The sequence below is a fragment of the Mauremys reevesii genome, linkage group 21 (genome assembly GCF_016161935.1).
Source record: "Mauremys reevesii isolate NIE-2019 linkage group 21, ASM1616193v1, whole genome shotgun sequence".
Classification (NCBI taxonomy): domain Eukaryota; kingdom Metazoa; phylum Chordata; order Testudines; family Geoemydidae; genus Mauremys; species Mauremys reevesii.
The window spans coordinates 8,071,627-8,099,164 of NC_052643.1; the positions used below are offsets into that span (position 1 = coordinate 8,071,627).

Sequence of the window (27,538 nt, forward strand, 5' to 3'; positions counted from 1 at the left end):
TCACAACAGCAAATCCTAAACAGAATCCTTCGTATCTCGACGCAGAAGGACAGCTGTTCATTACAGGAAGCAAGGCCTCCATGAGCAGCAAACAGAGGGATAGGAAAGCCATGCACAGGCACAGTTAGTGTTAAGATTTCCAGAGCTTTTGTCAAATGCACCCGTTCCTTATCATAGAAGCAAAGAAGGCTGTCCTAAGTAGGAATGCAGGGTTTGAAAACTCTCTTTTTTTCTGCTGCTATCTTAACGTTTACTTCCTTTAAGTGTTATTGACAAAGTTAAATCTCTCATCCACACAAAGCTTGGGCTTGAAATGACCTAGTACCTCAGCTGTGTTTGTCATGGGAACCAAAGGGGGTGTGGGTGTGGGTGTAAAAATTTGAGAAACTTAGAAAAATGTTACTGAGAAGTGTATTCTTTTAGCCTGTGTAGTACAAAATCTGATCAAGTTATCCTTTATCATAGCCCAAATGTATCTTAAACTTCTTCATACAAATGAGAAAAGTTTCTTTACCACTTTCATGAAAGCTACAGAAGACTAAAGAATTAGAAAAAAAGTACTATGAGTCATAGGTGCCGACTTCGTGACTGGGAGCACCCACTGGGGGAAAATGGTAGGTGCTGAGCACCCACCAGCAGGCCCCCATCCACTCTCCCTATCCTCCCCCGCGTGGATCAGTGCTTCTCACCTGACGCAAACAGCTGTTTCGCTACATGCAGGAGGCTGGGGGGAAGGGCAAGGACGTGGCGTGCTTGGGGAAGGGGGCGGAACAGGGCAGGAAGTGGGGGTTGGGGGTGGAATGGGGGTGGAATGAGGCAGGGCGGGGACTTGGAGGAAAAAGGTGAATTGGGGGCGGGGCCTGGGGTGGAGCCGGAGTCGGGCACCCCCCCAGCACTTTGAAAAGTCAGCATCTGTGCTATGAGTTCCTGTTTGTAAGAACCATGTCCATAAGATTTGTATTTATAATATATACTGTATTAAAAGAGTCACATTAATAACACTTTGAATCAGTTTTTACAAGTTTACCATTGAATATATACGTTGTAACAATATTGTTTGGACAAGTCTCTAATAGTGATTAATGTAATGGATAATGCGATACATTTCCATTAGCAGAAGTCAATATGTTTTAGTCCCCTCAAGTTATTTGCCTCGTTTTTATCAAGCTATTTCCACAGTCAGTTCATTGAGCGTTTTCACTGGTCAGTTATAGGATTCACTACAAAAGAAAATCTACAGTTTAGTTGGTTAAAAAAAGACTTTACACTAATTAAACCTCTCGCATCGAAATGCAAAAAATGCAAAGTAAAAGCATCATTCATTTATTTCGCTGTGTGTAGCTGTTCCCTAAACTTCAACACACTCCATGGATCTTGCTTAATGAACATGCTGCTATAGCTAAGCACAATGACATGCACCAAGGACAGATTGTGTCAGTGAAAAGCAAGGAAACTCGGAGTTAACACTGGCAATCTATCCTCAACTCATGCTCTTGTACTAAGCTCTTACAAGCACATACAACAAGGAAGATCATGCAGAGTTATGAGATATCTACATAACACCTAGGCACAATGAGCGAATTAAGAATGCGTGGCCAACCCTTTACTATAGATTTCCTTGCTTTTGTTGTGGTGTCACCGGTTAATGTTTAATGCATTTCTGTGTCTCTTGTTAAAGCATAACAAAATCTCTAATGGAAATGTACTAGAAATTACTCACACAACAGACCAACCTCTTTACTGTGCAAATGTCCATTTACCTTGCTTTTTAAAAAAATATGCATTGTTGTTAGATGGATTGTATAAATACTACATATTTCAAGAATTTTAAAAAAACATACATTATTTAACAGAAAGGCAAGAAGCCATTTCCCCCACTTATAAATACACATTTGTCAACTGCGTATTATCCTGGGCCTGAAATATGAATAATAAAAATACTTGTGGTCTTTGGAAACTTATTGTGCACATGTGGCAGGAGCTACTTCTCCAAATTAAAAGCCGTAGTCATTTAAAATTGATTCGCCAAGTATGTGAAGTGACAAGATCATATCACTTGTCGTTAACCCCCCCCAAAAAACCCACTATAGCTCCCTTGTTCAAGCATAAGAGTTTCTAAAAATCTGTTCCTATATATTCTCTTAGAAAGCATAAAATATAAAAGACTGATTTTTTTAAAAAACAAGTGGGCCCAGCAGAGAAAACGTATGAGAAAGTTTAAGCCAAGAACAAAATGTTTATGACCAAGTTACAATCCTCTGAAGACAGTGATTTATAATGGAAATACTGACAGAACATTAAATATAGTGACCGAATTGATTTAAGCTTGAATTAGGTAGGACTATACTGAATTTCTACAAATGCGGAAATCATGGTGGTGTCATATACAAAATGCATATGGACTCTGACTCCTTTCTGCCCTTAGTTATCGATCAACAGAAGAACAAAAAAGAAGCCAGCTGCATTCAACACTGAACGCACATGATACCTTTTTGGAGATTCCGGAGACATTTCCCCCACCCCCACTTATGTCACAGAATCAAAGTAAAGGACCTTTAATTAGCTCACATCCCATCCTTAACTAAGCTTCATAATACATTCTGACAACGGCATGTTGGCTGGGTAATCTGTGAAGCCCCCTGATGAGTTGTCTGTATGGATGCCTGATTAGCTGGGTATCCCAGGGGAGCCCCCGCTGTTTTTATCTCCACAGATGCCTGATGAGTTGGGTAGCTTCCCCCAAGGACCTCCTGTGAAGCTGCACCAGCAGGTGCCCATTGGCAATAGTTTTGTGTTACAGGGCTGAATGAGTGATCCCTGCAGGAACTGCCAGCTGTTTTCACATACACAGAAGGCAGTCAAAAGTCCACAGCATGAACTTGGAATGACCCCAACTGCAGAGTCACTGGCGGGTTCATCTGGAGGGCAGCTATGCTTTATTAAACAACTAATACTCTTAACAGATAACTTTCTGAAGGAAAAATTATTAACTCTTTCAAATCTTCTCTACTTTTTTTTACATCGCGTAATGGCATGTATTATAGACTCTATAGTCCTTTTAAAGACCCTTTCTAGTTCTTTGAGTTAACATGTAATAAAAATATCTTGGTACAATTCGATTTTTGTTTTAAATAATCTGACAGCTCTATTTTAAAACATTTTTCAATGTTCATTGATTTACTTTTTCACAATTGAAGAAATTATAGGGAGGGGGTCAGACAATTATTGTATGACAGCAGACTCAGATTCAAAAAGTGAAAGCTTTATAACCATTAAAATCCAAATTGTCAACACCTCATTTTAAAATACACAAAGTAAATATCCTTAAATCAAACTAATAAGTTCTCAAGCAGCATTTTTCCTACTTTGACTATCTGTAAATATCTATTACTATCCATAGATTTTTTTTTTGTTGTGGATTTGTGTGTGTATGGTGAAATTTACGCTTACCGACATTTAGTGATCGAAAGCTAATCCTTCCAAGCCTAAATGTACTTAAATAACTTTGTCAGCTTAAAAGTCTTCTTAAAAATAAAATGTCTTTATCTTATGTTAATACCTTAGATGAGCAAAACAATTATTATTTCATTTGACCATTTGGGCTATTTGTTTACATTCTGAACTTCATTCTGCTTGGGAAAACAGACTAGTCACTTTCACTTTCCGTTTCCAGTCAGTTTCACCTTCTGTGGCTGATACCCTGCTATCAAGTTCATTTTGTAATAAAGTGCTGGAGAATGTTTAAAATAAAGAATTTTCTTTTTCGTTCTTGTTTTTGTTTTAATGAACGAAGACACTTGTACTTTCTGTAGTGCTTTAAAGTTTAAAATGAAACCTAAATGTGTGGCCAAAACTATCTTGTAGTGTTTCTTTAAAAACAAATATACCCGTGTATTCACCTTATCTTCAAAAATAAAACACATTTTATTAGCCAACAGATTTCATTCTCATTAATGCTTTGTATATATCTATTTTAAATTTTCCACAAAGCTTTCTATATTGTCTGTATCCAAATTATAGTTGGGAGGCCTGTTTAGGCTGACACGAAATCACTAAAAACTGACTAATCCCAATTCACAAACAATTGAGACTCTACCCTTTTCACCTATCAAAGACTAAAAATGAGAACTCTGAACACAGATCACTGTTTGCTTAAAAAGAACACCAGCAACTGACGCATCATACTTTTGCCTACCACATAATTTTGCTTGGAAAAAGCTGCCAAATACATGTCAGTTTGCTTCTGAATGCGTACTTATTAAAAGACACACCAAGTCCAGATCAAACAGTTCTTTCAACGGAGCACATCGATTTCATTTGGACTCATGGGCAAGGTAAAACAGGATACCGGTTTTATGTAGCTGTTTAACAAAACACACACTCTTGTGTAATGCTATTTTCCCTCAGCTATGATTGTGGCCACAACAGAATCATAGGGACTGCAAGGGACTATTTATTTATCTATTAATTTTCTTTAATAAAACATAAGGATTACGGTGGTGCAGGTAGGGAATATGGGAAGAAACAAAGATTCAATGATCCTTTAAAACTCATAGACTTGCCTTATCTTTGCACAGATTAATACCAATCTCTCTCAAGATACAGTGGTCATGGATGCCAGATCTTTCTGAACATATGAAGGAGGGGTGACATTTTTCATGGCTTGTGATTATCACCCCATTAGTCAGTGGATCACTGTCTACTAAAAGGAGGCACTTCCCTTTAACGCTGCCCCCAAGGATCTGAGTGGTCTGCTTCTACAGCCTTTCCCCACCCAGCTGGGGGAGCAAGAGATTGAAAACTAAATCCAGGTTTCCTGCATATTCTGTATCTCTCTCTCTCTCTCTAGATTCGTGTACTGCATTCATCACCATTGTATCTGATCGCCTTTCACTAGCGCATAAAGCAACCTGACTATACATCTTGTTTGTCTGCATAGTACTAAACAGTACTACATCACCAATTCTGATTAATAATTTGGCCAGACAGTTGGTCTATAATTTTCCATTTGTCCTTACAGTAAGTGGAATATCTCCTATCATTGTCCTCAGTTCCAACTTCTGTCGATTTCTGATGCAGCAAAAGCAGATGTGCTGTCACATCCCTTTATGCTAAAATGCAAACTCAACTGATAAGAGGCAGCCGCGGTCAGCTGGATCTACTATTTAATCCAGTTTAACAGATGTCATAAACCATGTTTATATGGAAAATCTTCAAAAGCTCAATCACTGAAACTAAGAGGAGATTACTACTTAAAGGCAGAGAATGATTACAGCACAGAAGGCCACATTGGCTCCATTGTAGGCACACAGTTAAGAATACAGAAGGCTTATTGCATATAAGCCTGTACCAACATAATGTTAAAATTGTGGAAATGAAAAAACCCACTCAAGGTAATGAATGTTGAAACCTGCACTTCCATATTCAGCTCACTATCTAAAAGGACACCTAACAATTTGCCTGGCCAAAACTCAAACTCAATCAATCAATTAGGTGTCCGCAGCCTTTTCTCATTTTGCCTAGTTTGAACCTAAACCAGCTGTCACATCCACTCATCAGTCTTGGTCAGACAACAGAGTGGTTCCAAGATGAAAGTGCCACAACCTAGACACAACAATATAATGAACTGATGAGAATGAAGATCATACCACATCATCAGTTGTCTAGTTGGCTTCACATATACACAAAAGAAGACTGGTGAGAAAAGTTACCTCTTCTAAAGTTCATGTGTGAAGATCCTTGATGACGAGCAACTTGCCAGCACTACTGAATGAAATTTACCGGAGGATGACTCATTTCAGCTATTTACAATTCCATTCTGTTAAAATGATCCTGGAGTTGCTCAGACAAAACATTTCCAATGATGGACGTGCATTACCTGTCTTAGCTTCTGAATAGAAGTATCTTAAATGAGAATGGCTGACTGTATAAGTCAAGGGATGCAAAAATTTAACTTGCTGTTTATTTTACAGACAGCTATCCACACCTTGGTAGTAATTTGCTTAGATTATGGCAACCACCTTCTTTCTGGAGTACGACTCCCTTCTTACATCCCTCCAGCCTGACTAAAATGGCACTGACAAACTCATCTTCCTCTGCCAATACTTGTCCACATTACACCCTTTCTGCAGCCTCCATTACTCCCAATCATTTTCCACTTCAAATTTATATCCCTTCGTCATAGCCCTGCCACTTCCTACCATCTCATCTCTTGTTTCCTGTTAGTCTCCTATTAGGATCGTGTGCTCTGCCAATTCTACTGCCTTTGTTGTCTTTGCTTCCCCTTCCCACAAATGCCTGCATGTCCTCGAAATTCCTGGAATATCCTTCCCATACCTGTATTATAATGCAGCCTCCTTACCTGGGTTCAAAATCCCACCTCTTTCCACATCTGTAACAATGACTCACACTCCTACAGCAACATTTAAGTTTTAAAAGTTGGAACTAACATTATGCACACCTTATGAAAACTAGAAACACACTATCCTTATTTGAATTAACCTCCTTCCATCTGCCTTGCATGATGTCAATTTTCTTTGCATGCTATTGTATTGTATCTAACACAGCTAGTAATATCCTCAAGACAGTATTTATTCTCTCTAAAAAGGTCCATGCAAACCTCTGGTGCTCTAAAACTTTATGTACAATTATGATGAGCTCTGAAACATTGGGCTGAGCCTCTGGCTCAATGAAGGTATCTTGTGCAGTATGAATATATCCCACTGAATGTTTCCAGACATCTGCCCCAAAAGAATGATTTAAAGCATCAGATAAACAACAAAGGAAGTCCTAATATATACATGGAAAAAACATGTCTTGCCTTTGTTGGCTGTGCAGCCAGTGTTCTTCTGTAATACCATCAAACAAGATTCATGGAGTGGCACAAGACTAACAAAACTGTCAACCAACTAGCAGTATTGCTCAACTACAATGGGGATGAGAAACATCAAGGATCAGAGAAGCTAGTTTCTTCCATGGTGGAAAACCACAAGTCAAAACAATGGATATATATAGATATATAGATATATAAAAATAAAAAAGAGGATCCTCTCTTCAACAATGCAGACTTACTATATTAGTGAAGTAGGAATGTCAGAAAATTTGAAAACTAAAGAAAACAGGTCACTGAAAATAAAATACTTATTCATGCACTGAAATGCCATATTAAAGATTCTTTTAAATGTTTATTTAAATCAGTAATACTCAGACCTTCGTGGTTCAGGAGCCAAATTAGCGATCAACATTACCCAAAAGAGCCATAGCAGTGTGAATTCATTGTTTCATTTACTTATATATCTATATCTATATCTATCTATCAAGAGCATCCTGATTGGTTAATAATTAATCACAGTGGTTTAATATCATGTGCAGCAAAGAGCTGCAGAACACATTAAAGAGCCACTTGCAGCTCCGGAGCTTCAGTCTAAGGATCTGAAGGATTTAAACCCTACCAAGACCTATTTGACAAATCTAAAAATGTTGCATTGACAATTCAGTAAGAAAAGCAAATCCGGTAAAAATGTAGAGATAAGAACTCTCTTGCGCAGAACAAAGGATGGGTGACGCGTCATAAGGGATCAAAGATATATGACAGAATCCGTCCTAATGTTATGTTAATGTGTTTTTAAAAATATGCATCTCCCAGCTGTGCTCTGTGCTGAAAACCAAATATTATTTAAAAAGTGACATCCTGATTGGTTATAGATTCTTTAAGTAGCAAAGTTCAAGAAGTAAATTGCCTTTTTATATATACATTTAAAGGAAGAAAGCTATTAGCAAATAGTTCATAAGTAATCACTGTCAACTGTTCACACAATGAAATGTTCTACAGCTTTAATCTGCTTCATAGACATTGCATAAATGATAGGTCGAATGCCACTAATCAAATCTTGTTTATATTTAGTTTGCACAGGAAGCAACTAAAAGTCTGTCAATTTATAAACTGCTTTGTCACACCTCTGAAATCTCCCTGATTTTATATGAAAGAGATTCTCCTTTACCTGGATTTTGTGTTTCTCTTTTACTCCAGCGTTGGGAAACTAAGAGCTAGTGCAAAAAGTTCACCTACAAAAAGCCAGCCACCAGCTGGCAACTGCTGAAGGAAGCAAAATAAAACCTTCAGAAAACATCAAACTTTACTAGAAAATCTGAGCTCTCTTTTACAATGAGGTTTATCCTTTTATGTCGCTTATATTTATAGCTTTCAGAATCTTTATTAACCCTTTGCAAAAACTTACGATTTTCTTCTTTTGATTTAAATATTTTTAGTATTATATTGACAGATAGTTACAAAAAAAGAGACTTTTTTTCTGCTACAAAAGGAATCATGTCAACAGACCTAGTTCTCATTTGAAGTAAAGCTAAGATCTCAACCTCATGCCATAAGCGGACTAAAGCCTGGGACATGACCAGGTCTTTAGGCAGGTTACGGAACACATTAAAACTTTGTCTGTTCTACAGATTTGTAGTCAGCTAAGGAGCAGTCCTGTTATAATTGGGACCCGTCATGGTTGTATTTGTAATGCAGACAGTCCCGGACAGGCCTTTTTTGGTTTGGCTGAATGTAAGGCACGGTAGACTCAGGACTCAAGCCTTTCACCTCCTTATTTAACTGAAGTAAAAATGGCTGTAATGGATTCATACTAGTTCCTGTCTGTTCATGTCCGCAAGTAATTTGTTACAATTGGCATTCATGGTTCAAGAGAGACCTAGAATTTGAAAACCAGGGAAATTGCAAGTCAGGATTGAGGTGCGCTGGCAAAGCTATCTGGTGGAATTTTCAAGGTCAGAAAGCTTTATAATATTGTTTTGTTTCCAGTGTTGCTTTTATTTTTTTAAAAACATTTTCCCATCAAATATTTATATGCAGAAATGGAGTGTAGCTTTTCCATCACATACCAATGATTTAGGATACATTACACTGAAGCCAGGCATGTAAATGGATGAATGGCAGCCCGGGTAGATGTACTGGCACTAGCTAGCTAGCTTGCCATAAAGAAAAGTAAGGAGAGTGGTACGGACTTCAGCATCGGCTGCACAAGCGAGAAGGTATATAGGGTGATCAGGGCTCGTGCTGCTCACATCTACATGAGCTGCTATTCACACCAGTGGCTGTAATGTATATATACCCATAGGATGGATTCCTATAGGGACTGCAAATCTTAGACAAATCACGTACAGTATCTGAAAAGTTGATTCTCACATAACACGCACAAAGCAATTATAAAGTATATTAAACTTTTAAATCATTCTGTACCAGGAGTTGCATTATCTTGGCACAATATCTATTTACTAGTATTGAGCACAATGAAACAAAGACTTCAAGTCAGAAGAGAGTAAAGAGTCAATACAGGGCTTTAATTTATTTTGGTATTTAGCTCAGCATCTAACATGCATTTCTGACTGAGAAGTCTCTGAAGGAGCAATAATTTTAGGTTTTAGTGGTATCATGCCTAAGGCGGAAAACAGAAAAGAAAAAAGTTTGCCTGCCAAGAATGAGAGTCATTTCTGTACATATGGCCACTGTAGGAGCCTCCACGCAGAAGGAATCAAATTCCCTCAGGTGCCTATATTTAGGATCAAAGTACTTTTAAAAATACAAAACTTGTAGCCTCCAAGGGATAAAAACTACAAAACTGTCTGAAATGAACTTTATTTAACCTAAGGTTTTGTGCCAACTTAAATACACTGACGTTCTCCCACTTGAAAGAAGGCATATACCCACTGCGTGTTCTGAGATGCATGGAGAAGTCATTACAGGAATAATCAACAGCACTGTAAAACAGAAAAGCCATAAAATGACAAAAACAGATACAACTTATAAACAACTTACTTTTCAGTTCGTGCAGGCACTCTGTATATATTTATTTTAAAGTGATGATTAAAGTTTAGCCTGACACGGTTGTATGAACAGAACAGAACAGATCTAGTCCTATTTACAGCTCCAACTCACCTTAAAATCTAATATAAATTTTATTAAAGGATCTTATAAGACACCAGGAAACTGAAAAACAAATAAGATTTGTGAAAGATTTTCCAGCCTGTGGCTGGTAATTACTAGATATGGAGAACAGTTCAAGTTTTGGCTGCATTGCCAGCTCCACAGAATTGGTTGCATTGATGAAAAGGGACAGTTTCTGGCACCGCTGAATCAGGTGAAACCCTTTGTAGCAAGAGCAGACACTAATTAATCATACTGTCTCTACAGACGGCACTGGTGGAGCAACATGAACATGATCTATTGGCCAGGTCATGTTTTCTGTTGCAGTTATGGTCAGATTTGAGTTTTTCCTTCTTATACTTCAAAAATTAAAATGGTACCTATGCGACATACAGTTATATTATATATATAAAAAGGCGAAAGCAGGTTTTAATTAATTTTACTCACTGCAGCAGTTATTTCAAATATAACTTGTGAAATGCCATATCAGTTTTGAGTTATATTGGCATTCCAGCATTAAATCTAGTTGTCCAAAAGCAGTACAATTAGTTGGGAAGGAGCCTTCACCTCCATCACAAGTGTCTTGCTCACCCCCGCCTCATAAGCAGGGGGATTATCACTCTGCTGAGAGAAGCCCTTTTTGAGAAGGAGACTGTTGGTTGCTCAACTTGCATTCAGTTTCAATGGGAGTTTGGCATCTAACTGCCCTCTGTGTGTCTGAAAATCTCCCCAACAGAAACCTTAGTTACAAATGACTCTGAAGTTCAAAGAATGACCTTGCCCGTGTGGAAAATGCAGTAAGGCTTGTGCCTTTAAAGGCAGACATTTATGAGAGACTTACTGCAGATGTGATTGCAACCAGGAAACAAATCTGTATGGAAAGGAAATACAAAAGAAATAGATCTCAATGGTTGGAACAGATGGATCATGAGAGCATGCAGCACTGTAAGCCCAGAACATGGGGATAAGTGTTCGTTTGGACAAATGTACAGCTCTAAGGAAGCTCCATATCATTAAGTGATCTACCACCACCACCACCAATGTCACAAATACAGGGATATCCTGTATTAGGCCTGTATTTGTGACATTGGTAGTGCTTAGACATAGATGATAGGATGGGAGATCTCAGTTGAAGGTTTAGATTGCCTGTAAGAAATCCAGAGGAGATGGAACACTGCGTATACTGGTGCTAATACTCCCATCTTGACGCCAGTATGAGATCTGGCTCGTACTTTTGCGTAGGCCCAAATGGTGGAAAGCTTGCTGAGAGCAAGTGGGGTATTTATGACTTTTGAGAAGCATCATGTGATCTTGGTTAAGACTTGCTGCTGCTCGGCAGACAAGGTGTTTAAGACTCCAATAACTTGGGTTAGGATACAGCTGCGAACTTTGAAGATTCTGTTTACTAGGAAGACCTATTGAAGAGCTTTGTGGCAGATCTGCTAGGTATGAAAACCCTGGTTTTGGCTTATCTGGGGTTATGAGAATGCTCAATACTACTAAATTTCTGACCTTTTGAATTGCTCTTCCTATTAGTGAGAGAAAGGGAAAAGTGTCTAAAAGTAGATTTGGCCATGTTTGGGTCACAGCCTCCACTCCTAATGACCTCTTGTCTGTTTCCCTAGTGAAGAACAGCCTTCTTTTAAATTTTCTACTGGATGGGAACATCTGCACCTGGGGATAACATAGATCCTGGATAGCAGCTGCAATATTCCTTGGTTCAGAGATAGCACAGCATTGTCTATCTGCTTTTGCATTCAGTGTGCTTCCTTTTACATGGAGCACCCTGATTGAAACTAAGTGATTTTCTGTCCAGAACAGCAGCCATAATGCTCCTGTATTTAGATCAACTTTTGGAGTTCCATTTTCTGGTTTATATGCTGCACTTGTCTGGTTGCCCAACTGGCTCAGGAGGTGTTCTGTGAAGTTTTGAAGGGCCAACCTGACCACTTATCTCTAGCAAAAGTTGACACCGTGAAGCCTTTCATACCTTGACCGTGTTCCCTGTGAATCCTGAATGTGCTTCCCATATATGAAGGAAGGTGTCTGTGGCCAGGGGTTTGGGGACCAGATTGTGAAAGGAGAATCCTTACATAAGACAGTGGATCCCTCTTGAATGGTATTTTCACTTTCCTGTTGGGAATTACTCTATGCCAGTTTAACAATCTCTGAAACTCACATGTGTTGTCTTACCATTGGAGTAATCTCCATGCAGGAGACTAGAAGAGACAGAAGCTGCAGGCAAAGGATTGATATCACCCACTTCCATGACACTTTGGAAATTAGAAACTGGATCATGTTGACTCCTTTCCTATATCAGAAAGGATATTGCCCTTCTCCTGTCTACCCCAATTCTAGGTGAATGATCTTCCAGAACGGAATTCGGTTTATTAGAAATCTTTGTGCTTGAAACATGGACTGTGTCCTCATATCAACTGACACTGGACATTTGACATGCCTTATAACTAACCCTGATCTGTTTGATCTCATACACATTATGACTGAGAAGCTGACAACCAGTTAGTTTTTGTACTTAACATAGGTCATTTTTATAAGGAAGATATCTATATAGCCTTATTGCCCTGGTGATCGCTCTCCTTACATCTTTGCTGCCACTCTAAGTTATCATCCTCCTATCACAGACGGACCATGTTTGGGATTTTCCCAAGGGAAAAAAACAATTCTGGGAGTATAGTCCCATCAGGAAGATGCTCTGTACATATATGCTCCATGAAGCTGGGCTGTGACAGTAACCACAGCCTCTCCAGCAGGGGGAGTCAATTTTTTTTGGTCGAGTCCAAATTTCTTGCTCAAGGTATAGTCAAGGTCCAGACTCCAGAGGAAATAATAGAAATAATAACAATCATGATAATAAGTAAATACAGATATTTCAGGGTCTGTTCAAAAGCAGCTGGTAGTCCAGATTTGGCCTGCAGTCCGCCTATTGACTACCCTTGCTCTCCAGTGTAAACCGATTGCCTAACTTCTGCATGCCTCCAATCAAGAAAGCAAGCTTCCAGAACCAGAGGACAAGGTGCAAGGCCCAATCTACCAGAGATTACCAATATGAGAATACTTTCTTTCCCACAAACAGAAGTGTATTACTTGTCTAATCTCTCTCTCACCTCACCTCGCCAACGCAAAAACAATCTGTTCCAGAAATCTTAAACCTTGAACAAATAACTGCTCTTCACCATGGGTTTTACGACTCTTTTACGACTGGGTTTTGTTCATCTGTAGATGCCTTAACTGCATTCACCCACAAGGGTGAAAGAGCAACATTATGGAACTCCCAAAAGCACTGATATTCAGACTGTTAAAACCATTATGTATATTACTTTCTCTAAATTCCCATGTAACTATCATAGACTTTCAGCTCTATTTCAGACTCTCTTGTTCCCAAGTTGATATAACACATCTTTAGGATCCAACATGATCTAGGATTGAAATATATGTTTTCATAATATAGTAAGTTCTTAAATAGAGCTCCCCTTCTCTATCAAAAAGTCCTCATGTGAGGAAGGTATTATTCCAACTTTACATATAAAGAACCTGAGGAAGAGAGGTTAAGTAATTTGCCCAAGACCTCAAAGGGAGTCAGTGCCAAAACCAAGATGTGTTTGTACAGTGCCTAGTACAATGGGCTATTGGTTTATGACTGAGGTTCTGAGGAGCTACCGCAATACAAATAATAAATAAAATAATTCAAGGAGTTCCTAGCTCTAAGTCCTGTGCTCAAACCAGGCCCTTTTCTCAGGCACAAAATAATTAATGAGATTTTAGAAACAGTTACAGTACTAGTGCACTTACCTTCGCTTTCCTCAGAAGGAGAAAAGCATTTTCACCATAGCATAGAATTATTTATTAGCTGAATTCAAATCAAACACTCTTGTTTTGTAAGTGTATCAAAAAGGCACAAAACTGGAAAGCTGTACACAGATAGTATCCAAGACTTTTTTTTTTTTTTTGAATAAATGACATTTTCAAAACAACTTTAAAACCTGGTAAAATAAAACTTGCTACTATGTGGCACAGAAAAGGTAGCATCCAGGGCAGTGCTGGCAAATCCTTCAACTCCAGGATCACAATCATCTTTACATTCACATCATATTAACTGATTAAATTCCAAGTGAAGAATTAAACCGGAACAGCCAAAAGCCCTAGGATTTCAGCAGGATTCAATAACAGAGTTAATATACAGTTCTGTTCATGTACACAGGAAGACTCATGTTTTAACCATGATGGAGAATTATTACTTTACTAACTGGGGCCCTGAACCTGCAAACACTTATGCAAATGACTAACTCTAAGCACTTGAGTAATTCCATTGACTTTGGTGGGGCTTCTCACATGCCTAAAGTTAACTGTGCATAAGTGTTTGCTAGGCCTGCACCCCAAACACAGTTTTTATTCCGCAAGCAAGACCTATAGAAATTAAATTCAAGGACAATCTGTTTATAATTATAGCTTAGTTATTAACTAACTAGTTCTAATGTATCTATAAATATGCAACTTGTCTTTTTAATGGGTTAACTTGCACCTTATCTACAGATTATTTCATGTAACAATTACCTTTGCAGCAGAGTTTGATACTCCATGTGTGACATTTCTTATAAGGCCACCAACATTTCCATATTTTATTAGCCCTGTGACACCTTCTGAAACATCATTCAGGAGACCCATAGGGTTGCCCAGGAAATCCACCGAGCCCAAAATCCTTGCTGCCTGACTAAGCAGCTCCTATAAAACACAGTTCAATGAAAAACATTATCTACACATCAGATTTCATGGTCAGCAGGGCTAATAGTATTTTAAAAACTACAACATGTTAACATTTGACTCCTGGAAAGAACAAAAAGATGTGGAAGTCAAAACATTATCTTAAGAGACATGGTCAACAACATTTGTACTTTGTACAACGTTCTGATTGGTAAAACTATCTAATATGATATCTGCCTACCAGTCTGTCTCTGTTGATCAATTTGAAAAATGGGAAGATAGTTGAACTATTTAGCTCTGGAGAAACGAATTCCCCTCAAAGTAAAAAGTATATCAGAACACTAAAGATGGAGGAGCCAGAAGTTAATGATTTCAGCAGAGCTACATTGATAGATTCCAGCGGAGTATCTCGCCCCTAACATTCAGTATGATTAAAGAGTATTTATATAAACACATAAAATGATTAAGCATTACATAGTATCAGAGGGGTAGCCGTGTTAGTCTGGATCTGTAAAAGCAACAAAGAATCCTGTGGCACCTTATAGACTAACAGACGTTCTGCAGCAAGAGCTTTCGTGGGTGAATACCCACTTCTTCCCTTGCATCCGAAGAAGTGGGTATTCACCCACGAAAGCTCATGCTGCAGAACGTCTGTTAGTCCATAAAGCATTACATATTTACTCATTAAAACAGGGAAAGGAATTTAATATTTGATAATATTTGATAAAGAGCTACTAAAACAGAAAAGTTTTAGACTTTTAGTGGATGTCACAATATGATTTATCTGACACTCACCTCTTGAAAGTGCTTAAGGATGTCATTAATGATAAACTCCTTTGTCTCATATGGGTGGACCCTAGTGAATGGATCCAGGTTAATCACTGCATCTTCAAATCGGATTAGAGGAAATCCCAGTGTGCTTTTCAGTGCCTAATTAAATAAAAACTGGAATTACGACTTTTAATTCATCTGTACTTCTCCATGATATCTGAATTAACTGATTTCTAAGTAGGCAACAAACAAAATGTATCTAGCAGCTATAACAACTTTTTCCTGATACAGTATATTCGCATTTATCCAAAACCCTATTATCTGAACCTTCGCATTATCTGAATCCCTTTGTTGCTGGGGGACCAGGAAGGGACTTGGATAATGAGAAGGTTTGGATAATAAAGCAGAGATCCCCAATCACAGCTGTGAGAAAGAGTATGACGACAAGTCCCCTACCGGGGAGGCCACCCTCCTACTGAATGGCTCATGCAGCAGTGCAGGGAGCCCTCCACAGCCCTGCTGTCAAAGGAGTCAGCGAGCTAGTGGGGCATGACAGTGGAGCTGCAGAGGGCTGGTGACACCAGATCTCTGCAGGAACAAGGTGCAGGGAGGGCTGCAATCCCGGCAGGGCAGAGTAGAGCACTGGCCAGGAGTCCCTGCTCTGCCCCACCAGGACTGCAGCCTCACTCCAGCACCTTGCATTTGCAGGGATCGGGTGTCTGTGACCCTAGGGGCAGTGCAAGGAGCCCTCTGCAACCCTGGAGTGAACAGGGCACAGCAGAGACTTCCTCCTCTTTGCAGTCCAGGCCAGGGAAGGATGAGCCCCCCGGTGTGCGGGTGGGGACTTGGGGAGGCACCCTGCTGTTGAATGACTCCTGCACTCTCAGCTATCCAAATTCCTGATTATTCAGATAAAATCTGAATCCCCCACCTTATTTGGATAATTGGGAGCATACATTAATCACTCTGTAATTATGGCAATAATTTTAGACATCGCCAATATACCGACAACCGATAAATTGTTTGAACCCTATTTGTCCACTGGATAGAGAGTAATTAAATACACCTCCTGAAATAACAAATCTTCCAACAACTTGACAGGATTTTAGTTTTAAAATAACACGTTTTATAAACTTATTTCTAAGATCCTGTGCTTAATTTTGTATCAGTTACTTAATTATTCTGATACTTGTTCAAATACACAGAATTAAACAGAACCCAAAGTTTGGGAATTTTCCCTCCATACATATTGGACGGCAGATTAGAGGTTTTCCACTCTTCTGGATGTGTTTGGATGAAGTGATATTTTACCTACACAAACAATTTCCTGGAGGCCACAGGCATTAATATACCTCAGTCTCATCTCTCATCATTATCTGTGTTCAGTGTGATTCACTTACAACTGCCTTCAAATTAACACTGTGAAGGAAATGAGGTGGGTGAGGCAATCTCTTTTATTGGCCCAACTTCTGTTGGAGGAAGAGACAAGCTTTTGAGCTTCAAAGCTCTTCTTCAGGTCCAGAAAAGGTAACCAGAGTGTCATAGTTAAATACGAGGTGGGGCAGATCGTTAAGTGTAAGACATTAACACATGTTGCAAGAAACCACTTAAAATTAAGTAGGCAATTATCACCTTTACAGTCATATGATAAAGGAGGCTTAGATGATTATAAATTGTTGTAATGAGCCATAAAATCAGCATCTCTGTTGAGACCATGATTTCTAGCATCTAGCAGAGTTATTAATTTAAGTTCCCAAGCTCCTCTTTTGAAGGTGGTTAGCCGGTTCCCTTGAGGAAGAGGACTCATAGGTCAGATATGGGACAATTGCTTTGTGGAAAGTGTTTGCCCATAGGTGACAGGGTGTTTTTTGTCTCTTATTTTTCTGTGTGAGTTCATTCAACAATAGAGAGAGTGTCTGGTTTTACCCAGACAACTATTATTGGGACACTGCAATCAACATTGTGAAGGAAAGGAATTGTGCCAGCAATGAGAATACAGGCCCCATCTTGGTATGTATGTTAAAAGGATATTTAAGGTAGACATGCTGTATCTAAGGCTAAATCTACACTAGAGACTTTACCGCGACACAGCTGTACCGATGCAGCTGTGCCACTGTAAGATCTCTCATGGAGTTGCTCTATGCTGATGGGAGAAGCACTCCTGCCGACACAGTGTGCACACTACTGCTTATGCTGGTGAAATTGTGTTTTTTTCACACCCGAGTGGCATACATTTTGCACACATAAGAGATAGTGTAGACATGGCCTAAGCTCATATTTAAAAAATAAAATATAGTCTAATGGTCTATCCATTCACAGGTTGGCTGGGAAGCTGAGGAGCCCTCAGACTAACTAGATGTTTTTATTTGCTGCAAGTTGTTTTTTTTTTAATTTGTAGTTCTAGCATTACAAAATTATGCCTAAAACCAATTACAACTCTAATAAAACATTTTAGTCAGAGTTTACCTTTGCCTTCCTCCAGTAGTTTTAATACATTTTTGATCCTACAACAGCCTGCCCCATATAACTCATCTTCCATAAACTCATTTTCAGAGCTTGTTTTAAGGATACAATAAAAGTAAGGATGTTTGTGTTTTCCCCTCTGCAACCAAACTGATGGGGGTGGGAGCAGTAGAAGCAAGTTTTTATTTTTTAAATAGGATGAAGATAGAAGAGGTCTAAATGGAGGGAGCTTTATGGGGGAAGTCTGAGCACTGGGAGGAAGATGACTGAAGACAGTATTAAAATATATCGGAAAAGTGATATACCTGAAATATTTTTCTCACCTTCGAACTAACACCAAATTTCTGTTTGATTCATAGCACTGATTCTGAAACTTACTCTTAGATGAAGACAAGCTGTAGCAGAACCTTTCCTACCTATGAACAGAAACCATCTTTGGCAGAACTTTTTCTATTCATGAACTGCAACTCTAGATGATTTATGACTGAAATGAGCGATGGTATCCGTGATGTTACTGCTATCAGTGTCACTACATCTTATATCTAGAAAAGAGTGGGGTTCCATGAAGCCAGTGTCACTTGTCTCCAAAAGTGAATGCTGCCCAAGAGACAAGCATGTTATGGTCTCCTGTCTTACCTTATTTAATGTAAGCACAATAATTTTGGACAAGTGAAATCAGGAAAAGAAATGAAAAGAAAAAAAAATGAAGAAACGGCGATGATAACATTGAGATTGAAAAACCTTAGTTGTATATTTGAAAACTTAGTATTTTCGATCTTTTGGAGGTGGGGATTTTTTAAATTAAAAAAATCACAGAACTGAGGTATGATGTCAAATACAACAGAAAATGAGATGAAAAGCATCTGAGGAACTGTTTACCTTTTATTTCCTTTTAACAAGAAATTGTAGAAAGGAAATGAAGATTAAAATTAACTTTCATTTCAGTTCCTAGGTGGCATTAGCTGTTGAAACATTTACTAACTTCAAAATTCACACCAAATACCTAATCCATTGAGACTCTAAGGTATCAAGAAATCTTTGGCATTTGTGTTATATTTTTCTACATTAATCATTGTTACACCCATGTTAAAATGTAAAGTTAAATTAGGTAAAGTGAGTTATTCTGCCATCTGCAGGCCACTAAATTATGTTACACAGCTGGCATAGGTGTGTGTGTTGGGGGCAGGATAAACTAGGAACTAGTCATGTAGCAACTGAATAACTAAACAAATGCAATAGTGTACAAATCTGTCACTTATTTGCACAAGTAGCAAGCAGTTTCCTGCCCATGATCGTTAGATGGTCCATAAAGCAGGTCTGTTGATACAGGTAACTAATAAAAATAATAATCCGTCTGCATTGACTTTGACAAAAATTAGTGCCCAAGGCTTAAAAACATTTGAGGAGGTAGGGAAAATATCTATCAATAGTATAAAAAATAACTTAGATATAAACCTGTACAGTAAATTCTCTCATTTTCTCCCAAACTATTCTGTACCACACAGAACTGGAACTCCCTTCTCTGAAAATTTCATACATGTTACATAGCCACTGACTGTTTTTATAAGAAAAAAAGTTTATATGCCCAGTTTTCTCTTGAGACAATGCTGGCAGCTGCTGGGACGTATCTTTTTTCACAGTTAACAATACCAGTTTCTTTCTTTAAAGGAAAAGAAAAAAAGGCAAGAGAGACTGTAGTAGGGTCAAAAAAATTCCAGCAAAAGTATTTAAGATCTGTGAAAATACCTTTAGTGTTCTTGCTAAATGCCGCCATTGTTTGATAAGTGCATGTCTCTAAAACAACTTGTCTTACAAAACTGCCTGGCCGGCCAGGCAGTCCTACACACACTACCACTTCCCTCCTCTTCCTCACCCTCAAGAAGGTCTGGATGAAGAGCATTCTATTGTGCCAATACAAAATAAAACACAACCATCTTACACATTTTACATCCCGTGTTAAACCACAAAGAGTGCCGATAACCTGTTCTTGACTTGCCATTGTTCACAGAACCACTGTTAAAAACAGCCCGTGTGTGGGAATGAATCTCATTTTATTTCCCATGGCTGAGTTTTCCACAGGATTCCATAGTAACACCTCACATGCCACATTTTTAAAATGTGTCGTTTTTAGCAGTGTTTGTATTAGTGGGGAGAAAACAGTAAATGATCTAAACAGGTTTTCCCATCTTTTATTTTTATTATTTAATTTTACTTTGTGTCCATTTAAAAACAAAGTCAATTTTGACTTCATTTGTTATTGATATTATTTTCAAAGCACTATTAATTTATTTTCTGCACATTGTTGGCATTTCTACCAGAAATGGTGTCAGGTTTTTTTGGTTTAATCAGATGGTCTGAACTCCCTTCCCCTTGCTTTAATTTTATGGTGATGTACACAAAAAGGGTTAACGGTGGAAAGGTCAGCCTTCCCCATCATTTCAGGTGGCCAGTAAAGCTGGTCAGGGAACGACACTTCTGTTTCATGACAATTTTCAAGGTTTGGAAATTTGTTTTCATTGTGCACTGGTTTTTGCAAAATGAAACTGATATAAAATGTCTGTTTTCAGAGCAAAAAGTTGGGTTTTCAATCTCTCTCATCCATCCTGAACCTGTGAAATCTTCCCATCAACATCTTTTTTTTGACAAAATGGCAGTTTTTGACACACACACACACACACACACACACACACACACACACACACACAAAAGGCAAAAAGTGTATGACCAGCACTAGCAACCAGTTCTCTAACATCTCTCTGAATTCTCATATTACAGTCACTCTCCTGTGGTCCCCTCCTCTTCTTATCCACGTGCTGCTCCCTACAGTTGAGGAGCTTGCCTTGTTCATTCTATATTCCCCATTCCCTCTAGACACAGACTATTCCTTTCTTGCCATCTCTTTAGAGTCTGACATTAGCTTGACATTCTCTATACATCATTAAGAGGCCATTCTGAATTAAAGAAGCCTTCAGTTAGTTAGATGCTATGTTACCACATTTAACTCTGATTCTATAATTAAAGACAATGGGGTCCCTCCCATCAGTGTAACAGAGCAGAATTCAGCTGAGAATCAAGCAGCTCAGAGACACGGTTGAGCTCCTGCGGGTTTACTTTCCCTTCTGCTGGAAATTTTCTGCCTTCTGTGCTAGCAAAAGTTATACAAGTCTCTTGAAGCAGACACTGCAAAATGTGTAGCAGGAAAAAGGCACAACTAGTGCTAACTTTTTTTTTTTTTTTTTTCCTTTCCAGTTCAAGATACCTCCAGAGCAATATGAGCCAGATGACCCTGGGGCTGCTACCTGACTCTGAATTAAAGAAGCGCACAGATCTAATCACTGCAGTAAGCAAAAGATGAGCTACAAGAAACTATTGCAGAGCTTCGTACAACTCTCAGTTTTAGGTACAGACATTTTATATAGACGGTAAAATGGAAGCACTAATAGCTACCCAAAGATCCACTGCTCATTTAATGATTTTCCTCAGGCCTTTAAAGAATTTAAGGGCAGACTGTATGGCAAGAACTTCAGAATGGTTTGAGATCCCAGACTGTGAGATTACTATGCAAGTGGATTCCTAAAACTCTGACACTACAACTTCTCTTGAATTCAATTAGCTGGATTTGGTAAGTTCTATGCTAATGAAGAACTGCATGAAAAGAAAATCTGAGCAATATCCATCACTTGTTCTCCTTTATACCTGCGTAAAGTGTGTGGGGGAAGAGCCTGAAAGAGAAGAGAACTATCTGAAATCCCATTTATTGGTGAATTCTTATTCCTATTGGTGAACTGGCATTTCCTAGTGACATTCCAAAAACGTATTAAAGCATCATGACTCATACGGATGTTAAACTAGTTAGTACTAAAATCTTTTTGTGTCGGACTGCATATTACTTGCATTGGTTGTACATCTTATCTCTAGAAGAATTCAATGGTTTTATGGACCAGCATGTCAGAGGCATCCAGGAAAGACAGAGGAAACTGCTTCAAAATCCTCTGAGATGCGATTGTGCTATTTATTGCAATTGAATGTACTTTTATAAATCAACTTCTGTGAAATAAAGGCACTAGCTTTAAATTACAGTGTATGCTGGTCTTACTTGTGTTGGTGTTCAATCTAAGGCTAGGATTTATCCATTTTTAGTTACCCTGTATTATTGCTTTTTAGTTTTTGAGCGCGCGTGTGTGTGAGAGAGAGTGTGAAAGAATTTCATGGATAACACATGCTCCTGCTGATATTAATATTACAAAGCATTTCACTAAGCAGACGTTATTCATTCAACCCCAGTTGCATCAGTTGCTACCACTTGATCCCTATGTACATATATCTTGTTTTAACTACTGATGACAACAATGCATTTAAATTTGTGCAATAGGTATTTTTCTATTGATAATATAGTGAAGGCACGCCTATGCTCCTTACTATAACCAGTGAGCTTTAAACCTCCAGGCTTTAGGCTGTTGCATCAAGAAGTTAATATGCGGTGTTGGAACAATGAGCCTCTGAGTCTACAGCTCTAAGAAAGCTTGTACAAGATGTTGCAATCTAGGAAGATGCTGCATAAGCAGAAACAGAGAGCAGCAAGTTAAAATGTACACATCTGTTTTCTCCCAAAGTAAATCTATCTAGTTAGAAAGATAGTAGATCTAATGAGGTGTTGTGTGCACTGGCTTACCTTGAGGTCTAGAGGTAGTTTGTTGGAAGTGAAGACACTCAACTTTATCTGTGGCACATTGATTTTAAGATTTTCAAAGTAGTATCGCTTCTGAGCCCCACCTTGATCAGCGGTCTTTTCGTGGAGGTTTTCATCATACTTTTCAACCTCTGCTATCAAAGCATAACATAGGAATAAAAATCAGGTAATTATGAAAGTATACAAAACTATGAATGTGTATTTTATAAATAGTTATGAGCTTTCTTAGCTGAAGATTACAAACGGATTCAGCTTGTAATGTCTGAATCAAGACTTCCCCATGCTTGTTGGCATTTCAGCCTACAGAGTTCATTTGGACTCATCTCTACTCAATACATCTGCCTCTGATGTGAGAGAAACCTCACAGTTTAGTGTTCTCACCTCAAACCTTGACTCCTCACTTGTAGCTAGTTAATACAAATGATGGCACCCAGACACCTAACTTGTGACCTTATACCTTAGTCTTCAATCAGTAGTTTGCTTTCACTTCTGGTTTGTGTGTACTGAGGCAGACAGACAAAGTAGTACACAAATATCTTATAACTACACAACCTTCCCTGGTTTTGAGAGACACTCTCTTAAGGGAGCTACATTTAGGAAAGTAAATATGAAGTTTGGCAAATAAATCTGTTCTCTTTTTGCTTCCTTCAGACTTTCTTATATATCGAGGTTTTGAAATAATGTATTAAGTACTTGACATTGATATTGACTTTAGACTTCTTGCCCCAACTAGAATGGAAATTGAGAAAATCTCTATGAAAAGAATTAAAACCTGTTACAAATAGCATCTTGTCTGGTTCTGTCAAAAGAACAGCTATTACCAGAGTATGGTGAGGGGGCAAAGAAATAGTTTGCTATTTAAAAAGCCCCTTATGTGAAAATACTGGGGAATAGACAGTGGTAGCTACCGGCTGGGGGGAGGACCCCGACATCAGCCCCCGCCTCCCTCCCTAGGCTCTCTGCACAGCAGTCACACACACACACACACACCTGCCTCTGTGTTCAACAGCACAAGCATTCCATATTAATGGTTTGCATTGTGTCCCAGAACAGATCAACCCAGCACACAAAGGCTGTCAGAAACAGCGCTTTGAAAGGGGAGGGGCGTGTGTCTTCAGGGCAGCCGAGTTCAAAACAATGAGCAGAGCAGTCACTTGAGGCATTATGGGACAGCTCCGGAGGCTAATTACAGCACAGAAAGCAATCAAGTGTCTACACCGGCAATAAAGTCCTGGAGCCTCTGCACAAACAGCCTTACGACTCTTGTCAAGGTGGTTTTTTTTGCAGTTCTGCAACTGAGGAGTTTCTGCGCTCAAAGTGGCTTGGCAGTGCGTACACATCTGCAGTTTAAGCACAAAAAGCTGCTTTACTGCGCAGAAACTTGCCCGTGTAGATAAGCCCTCAGGCAGAGATGTGTTAAATGGATCATGTGGGAAAATGAAAATAAATCAAAACCCTGGAGAATATATGCCAACTAATTCAAATGATTAGTAAAGTCAGTGAGACTCATTGAGCTTCCACAAATATTACACACCTTGTTTAAAGCATCATATAAGAAAAAGATTCCCAAAACAACAAAAGACAGACTACTAGAACTAAAGATAAATTATTAGTCTGCCAACCAACAAAAATAATTTAACTATCTCCAGCAAGAAATAGATTTCTTTGCCATAGTTGAGAATCTTGCTCCTGATCTCAGTTACACTGATTGTCTAAATGGGGAATTCTGGGACAGATTGCTGTGAAATTTTGTTACTTTGGAAAGAGAATCTCCTTTTTGCTCTGGAAGAAATTTCTACAGCACATTGACAAATGCAATATGTAAATACCAAGCAGGCTGAAAAACGAAGTGTTCCCCTCTATGGATTCCTTACAATGAATCAAGATGACCTCAAAGATTTTTGTTTTTACCAACAGAAATAGTACTTCACCTCTGGAGTAAAAGGTTCTCTTTTCCCTCTTATTTCTGAAGAGCACAAACAAGCTGTTTGGAGGACCTCAACTGTGGTATAAAATGAGGCAGTAACCTTAGCTTCAATCCTCTTTTTTCTACCCTCAAACTGAAGAGGGAAAGGATACAATATCCTCCTTCGCCTCCCTCACTTCAGTTTGGGGAAGACAAGAGGTGAAAAACAGCTCAGGTTACCGCCTCATGTGACTATTAAACTTCTAAAGATCTTGTTGGGGCCTCCAGAAAAGAGAACAATTTCCAGTATTTCAAATACAAATGATACAAGCTGCTTCTTTCTTTCTAGAGTTGATGAGACCATCTTTATAAATCATAAAGCATTTCTAATTGTTTTGTCATATACATTTAAGCACTTACTAAGTTTAGCCATATTTTTGTCTGCACCGTTGATGACACGTGAGAGTCTTTTAAGCAAGGTCTAGTTTGTACACACAGTGTGATCTCTTTACAGCAAAGAACCAATGAGAACAAGGAAACAAGAGAGCAAAAGCAATGCAGTAAACTGAGAGGAAGGATAGTCTGGTTGTAAGGGTACTAGCTTGAGAGCTGGTAGACCAAGCTTTAAAAAACTCTGCTCTACCAGAGACTTCCCATATGACAAGGCAAATTCACTCACTCTTTTTGTGCCTCAGTTCCCCATCTTTAAACGGGGGATAACAGCATTGCCCTACCTCACAGGTAGAACTACATTCAAGATTGTGAGGCACTTAGCTACTAGAATGGGCTTGTCTACACTTGGAAATTTACAGAAATAGCTACTCTGGAATAGTTGTTTTGATATGTTTGTATAAGAGTATCCACACAGGGATTTATGCCAAATTAATTATTTCAGAATAATTATACCAAAATAATTATTCCAGAACTGCTATTTCAGCAAATTTCCAAATGTTGATAAGCCTCCAAATAGATAGATGCCTCTCTAATCCTCCTATGAGATTAAAACATTCCAAGGTCTGTTTTGCTTCAACTAAGAGCAAGAAACCTTTTTATTACACTTAAAGCCAAGGGTATGGATGTCACAAGTTAAGAGGTCAGGGACAGCCAAAAAGTCTTCTGAATTAACCAAGAGGAAGTGTCCCAGCAACAAATGAATAGAGATCCAATCTCTAGCCTTGAGTTTGTTTAATAAACAAAATTGCTGAACAAAGTGGTTGGCTAAATAACAACATTTCTTTCATCCTAGTTCAGCTGAATCCAGATACAGGAACTGAAGAGGAATATTAAACTTCTTCCCCAGGGACTCAGCTCAACTGTGCACTGGACAATAAAATGTTCTATGAGTCATTCCCCAAATCTTGGAACGAACACTGTACAGTATGTAAGCTGCTATTGACACATCTTAGCTTTCCAGCTTTTTACAATGGAAGTTTCCAGGCTGTCAAAGGCTTTCAAGTTAACAGTGGAAATTGCCAGGCATTTTGAACTAATTTTGTATGCAGACAACAGGGATACAATAAAATCTGCATACTGTGGAACTGACCTTGTAACTTTATACTGTACCTGATTCTGACTGATCATAGCCAAAGAAACTCAATAGTTTCAGGAGTAGTTTCTCCTCAATTTGGATTGTGAACCTCCGAGCTGTGACCATCAGATGCTACAGAGACAAATATATCTCAATTTACATTGTGAACAAATATTCTCCATCTACCCTCATTAACAATGAAAATCTGTTGTAACTTGACACAGTTCTTTTATTCATAGGGTTTCATAATAAGATTCCCACTGTCAAAATGTCTTGAGCCCTTTTTTCCCCTCTACAGTTACAAGAAATCTGCAGTGAATTGTATTTGGTTAGTTCTTATAACTATCTGTGCTTAATTACTAAATGTTAAAATTGCAAAGTTATTATGGTCCAAGGGACTCTGACATTGCAATCAGCTATTTTTGAAATATGTCAAAATTAATGCAGGCTTACTTTGAAGGTTTAAGTTTCATAGTAGGCCTTAAGAACCAACCTAGTTTTGTTACGCTGTGTAGGCTAGGATTAGTAAATAATGTTATATATAAACTATTAACATTTGTAATTATGCTTTTAAATGAGGGCTGATGCTACAAGGTGGCAGCTGTTCATCGCAAGGACCAGGGAAAAAAATTTCACATTATATACATTATGTAAAGAATAGCACAGTTGATCCTGCCCATTCATTATGGTGTGGCGGGGGGGGTGTCTCAGTTCTCTGAGGCATCAGCTAGTGGCTTGAAGGCTAGATTCTAGACTTGAAGCACTAAAAGTCTGGTCTAATTTGGCAACTTCTGCAATTCCATGTACTGTTATATGTAATAGTCTTCAGATGACTAATTAAACTCAGGATCTTATTGTCATTCTTGATGGTGTTGGGGTGGAATTTAAAGATATTAACTTTTTTTTTTTTGGAGAAGAGCAGAAGATGACCCTAGGGTCCTGGCCAATATTCTCTCCCTTAATAAACCAGGTTCTAAAATTTAAGGGAGAGCTATTAAAGAAAGTTAAACGGCTCCCACATTTGCCCACAAAGTCACTGCACTGTTATCAACTCATCAACCGCAATGTACTTTAGGATACTTAGAGCATTAAAGGTATGAATGAGAGAGGTCCTTTCAGCCACAAAAAAACTAGTACATCTGCACATTTGATTGAATTTAGACTACTTACAGTTTAAAAACTAGGAATAGGTAAACACACTCTTAATAAACATGATGTCACTTGAAGGCTACAATCAAACTGGATTACCTTGTATATATCAGTTAGTGCATTCTTACTGGGAAATTTCATTGCATTTAATTGCACTGCGGGGCCTGTCTCAATTGCTTCATTTTCATTGATTTGGGGTGTCAGAAAGAGCATGAAAGGCTGTGTGGTGCCAATGAGCTGATTATCCACCTGCAGAAGTAACAAGAAAGCAGAAGACTGTGACAGCTCCTCAGCATACACAAAGAAATCTAAGCTCTCTTTTTAAATTGAAAGATAAACGTTTGCAAAAGGGGTGGGGTTGTTTGTCTCGCG

General features: G+C 38.6%; 1 protein-coding gene across 9 annotated transcripts in view; it reads right to left on the reverse strand.

The window, feature by feature from the left end:
* VPS13D (vacuolar protein sorting 13 homolog D) overlaps positions 1-27,538 on the reverse strand; it is a 182,156-nt gene that overhangs the window by 56,240 nt on the left and 98,378 nt on the right. For 6 of the 9 annotated variants that reach the window (XM_039508774.1, XM_039508778.1, XM_039508782.1 and 3 more), the window contains 5 exons: positions 27,266-27,415; positions 26,053-26,149; positions 22,566-22,717; positions 15,455-15,589; positions 14,513-14,680 (listed from right to left, as the gene is read on the reverse strand). In XM_039508774.1, the coding sequence (XP_039364708.1) occupies positions 14,513-14,680; positions 15,455-15,589; positions 22,566-22,717; positions 26,053-26,149; positions 27,266-27,415 (702 nt within the window). The remainder of the gene's footprint in view (positions 1-14,512; positions 14,681-15,454; positions 15,590-22,565; positions 22,718-26,052; positions 26,150-27,265; positions 27,416-27,538) is intronic. The other 3 variants (XM_039508777.1, XM_039508781.1, XM_039508779.1) reach the window with 1 other exon arrangement.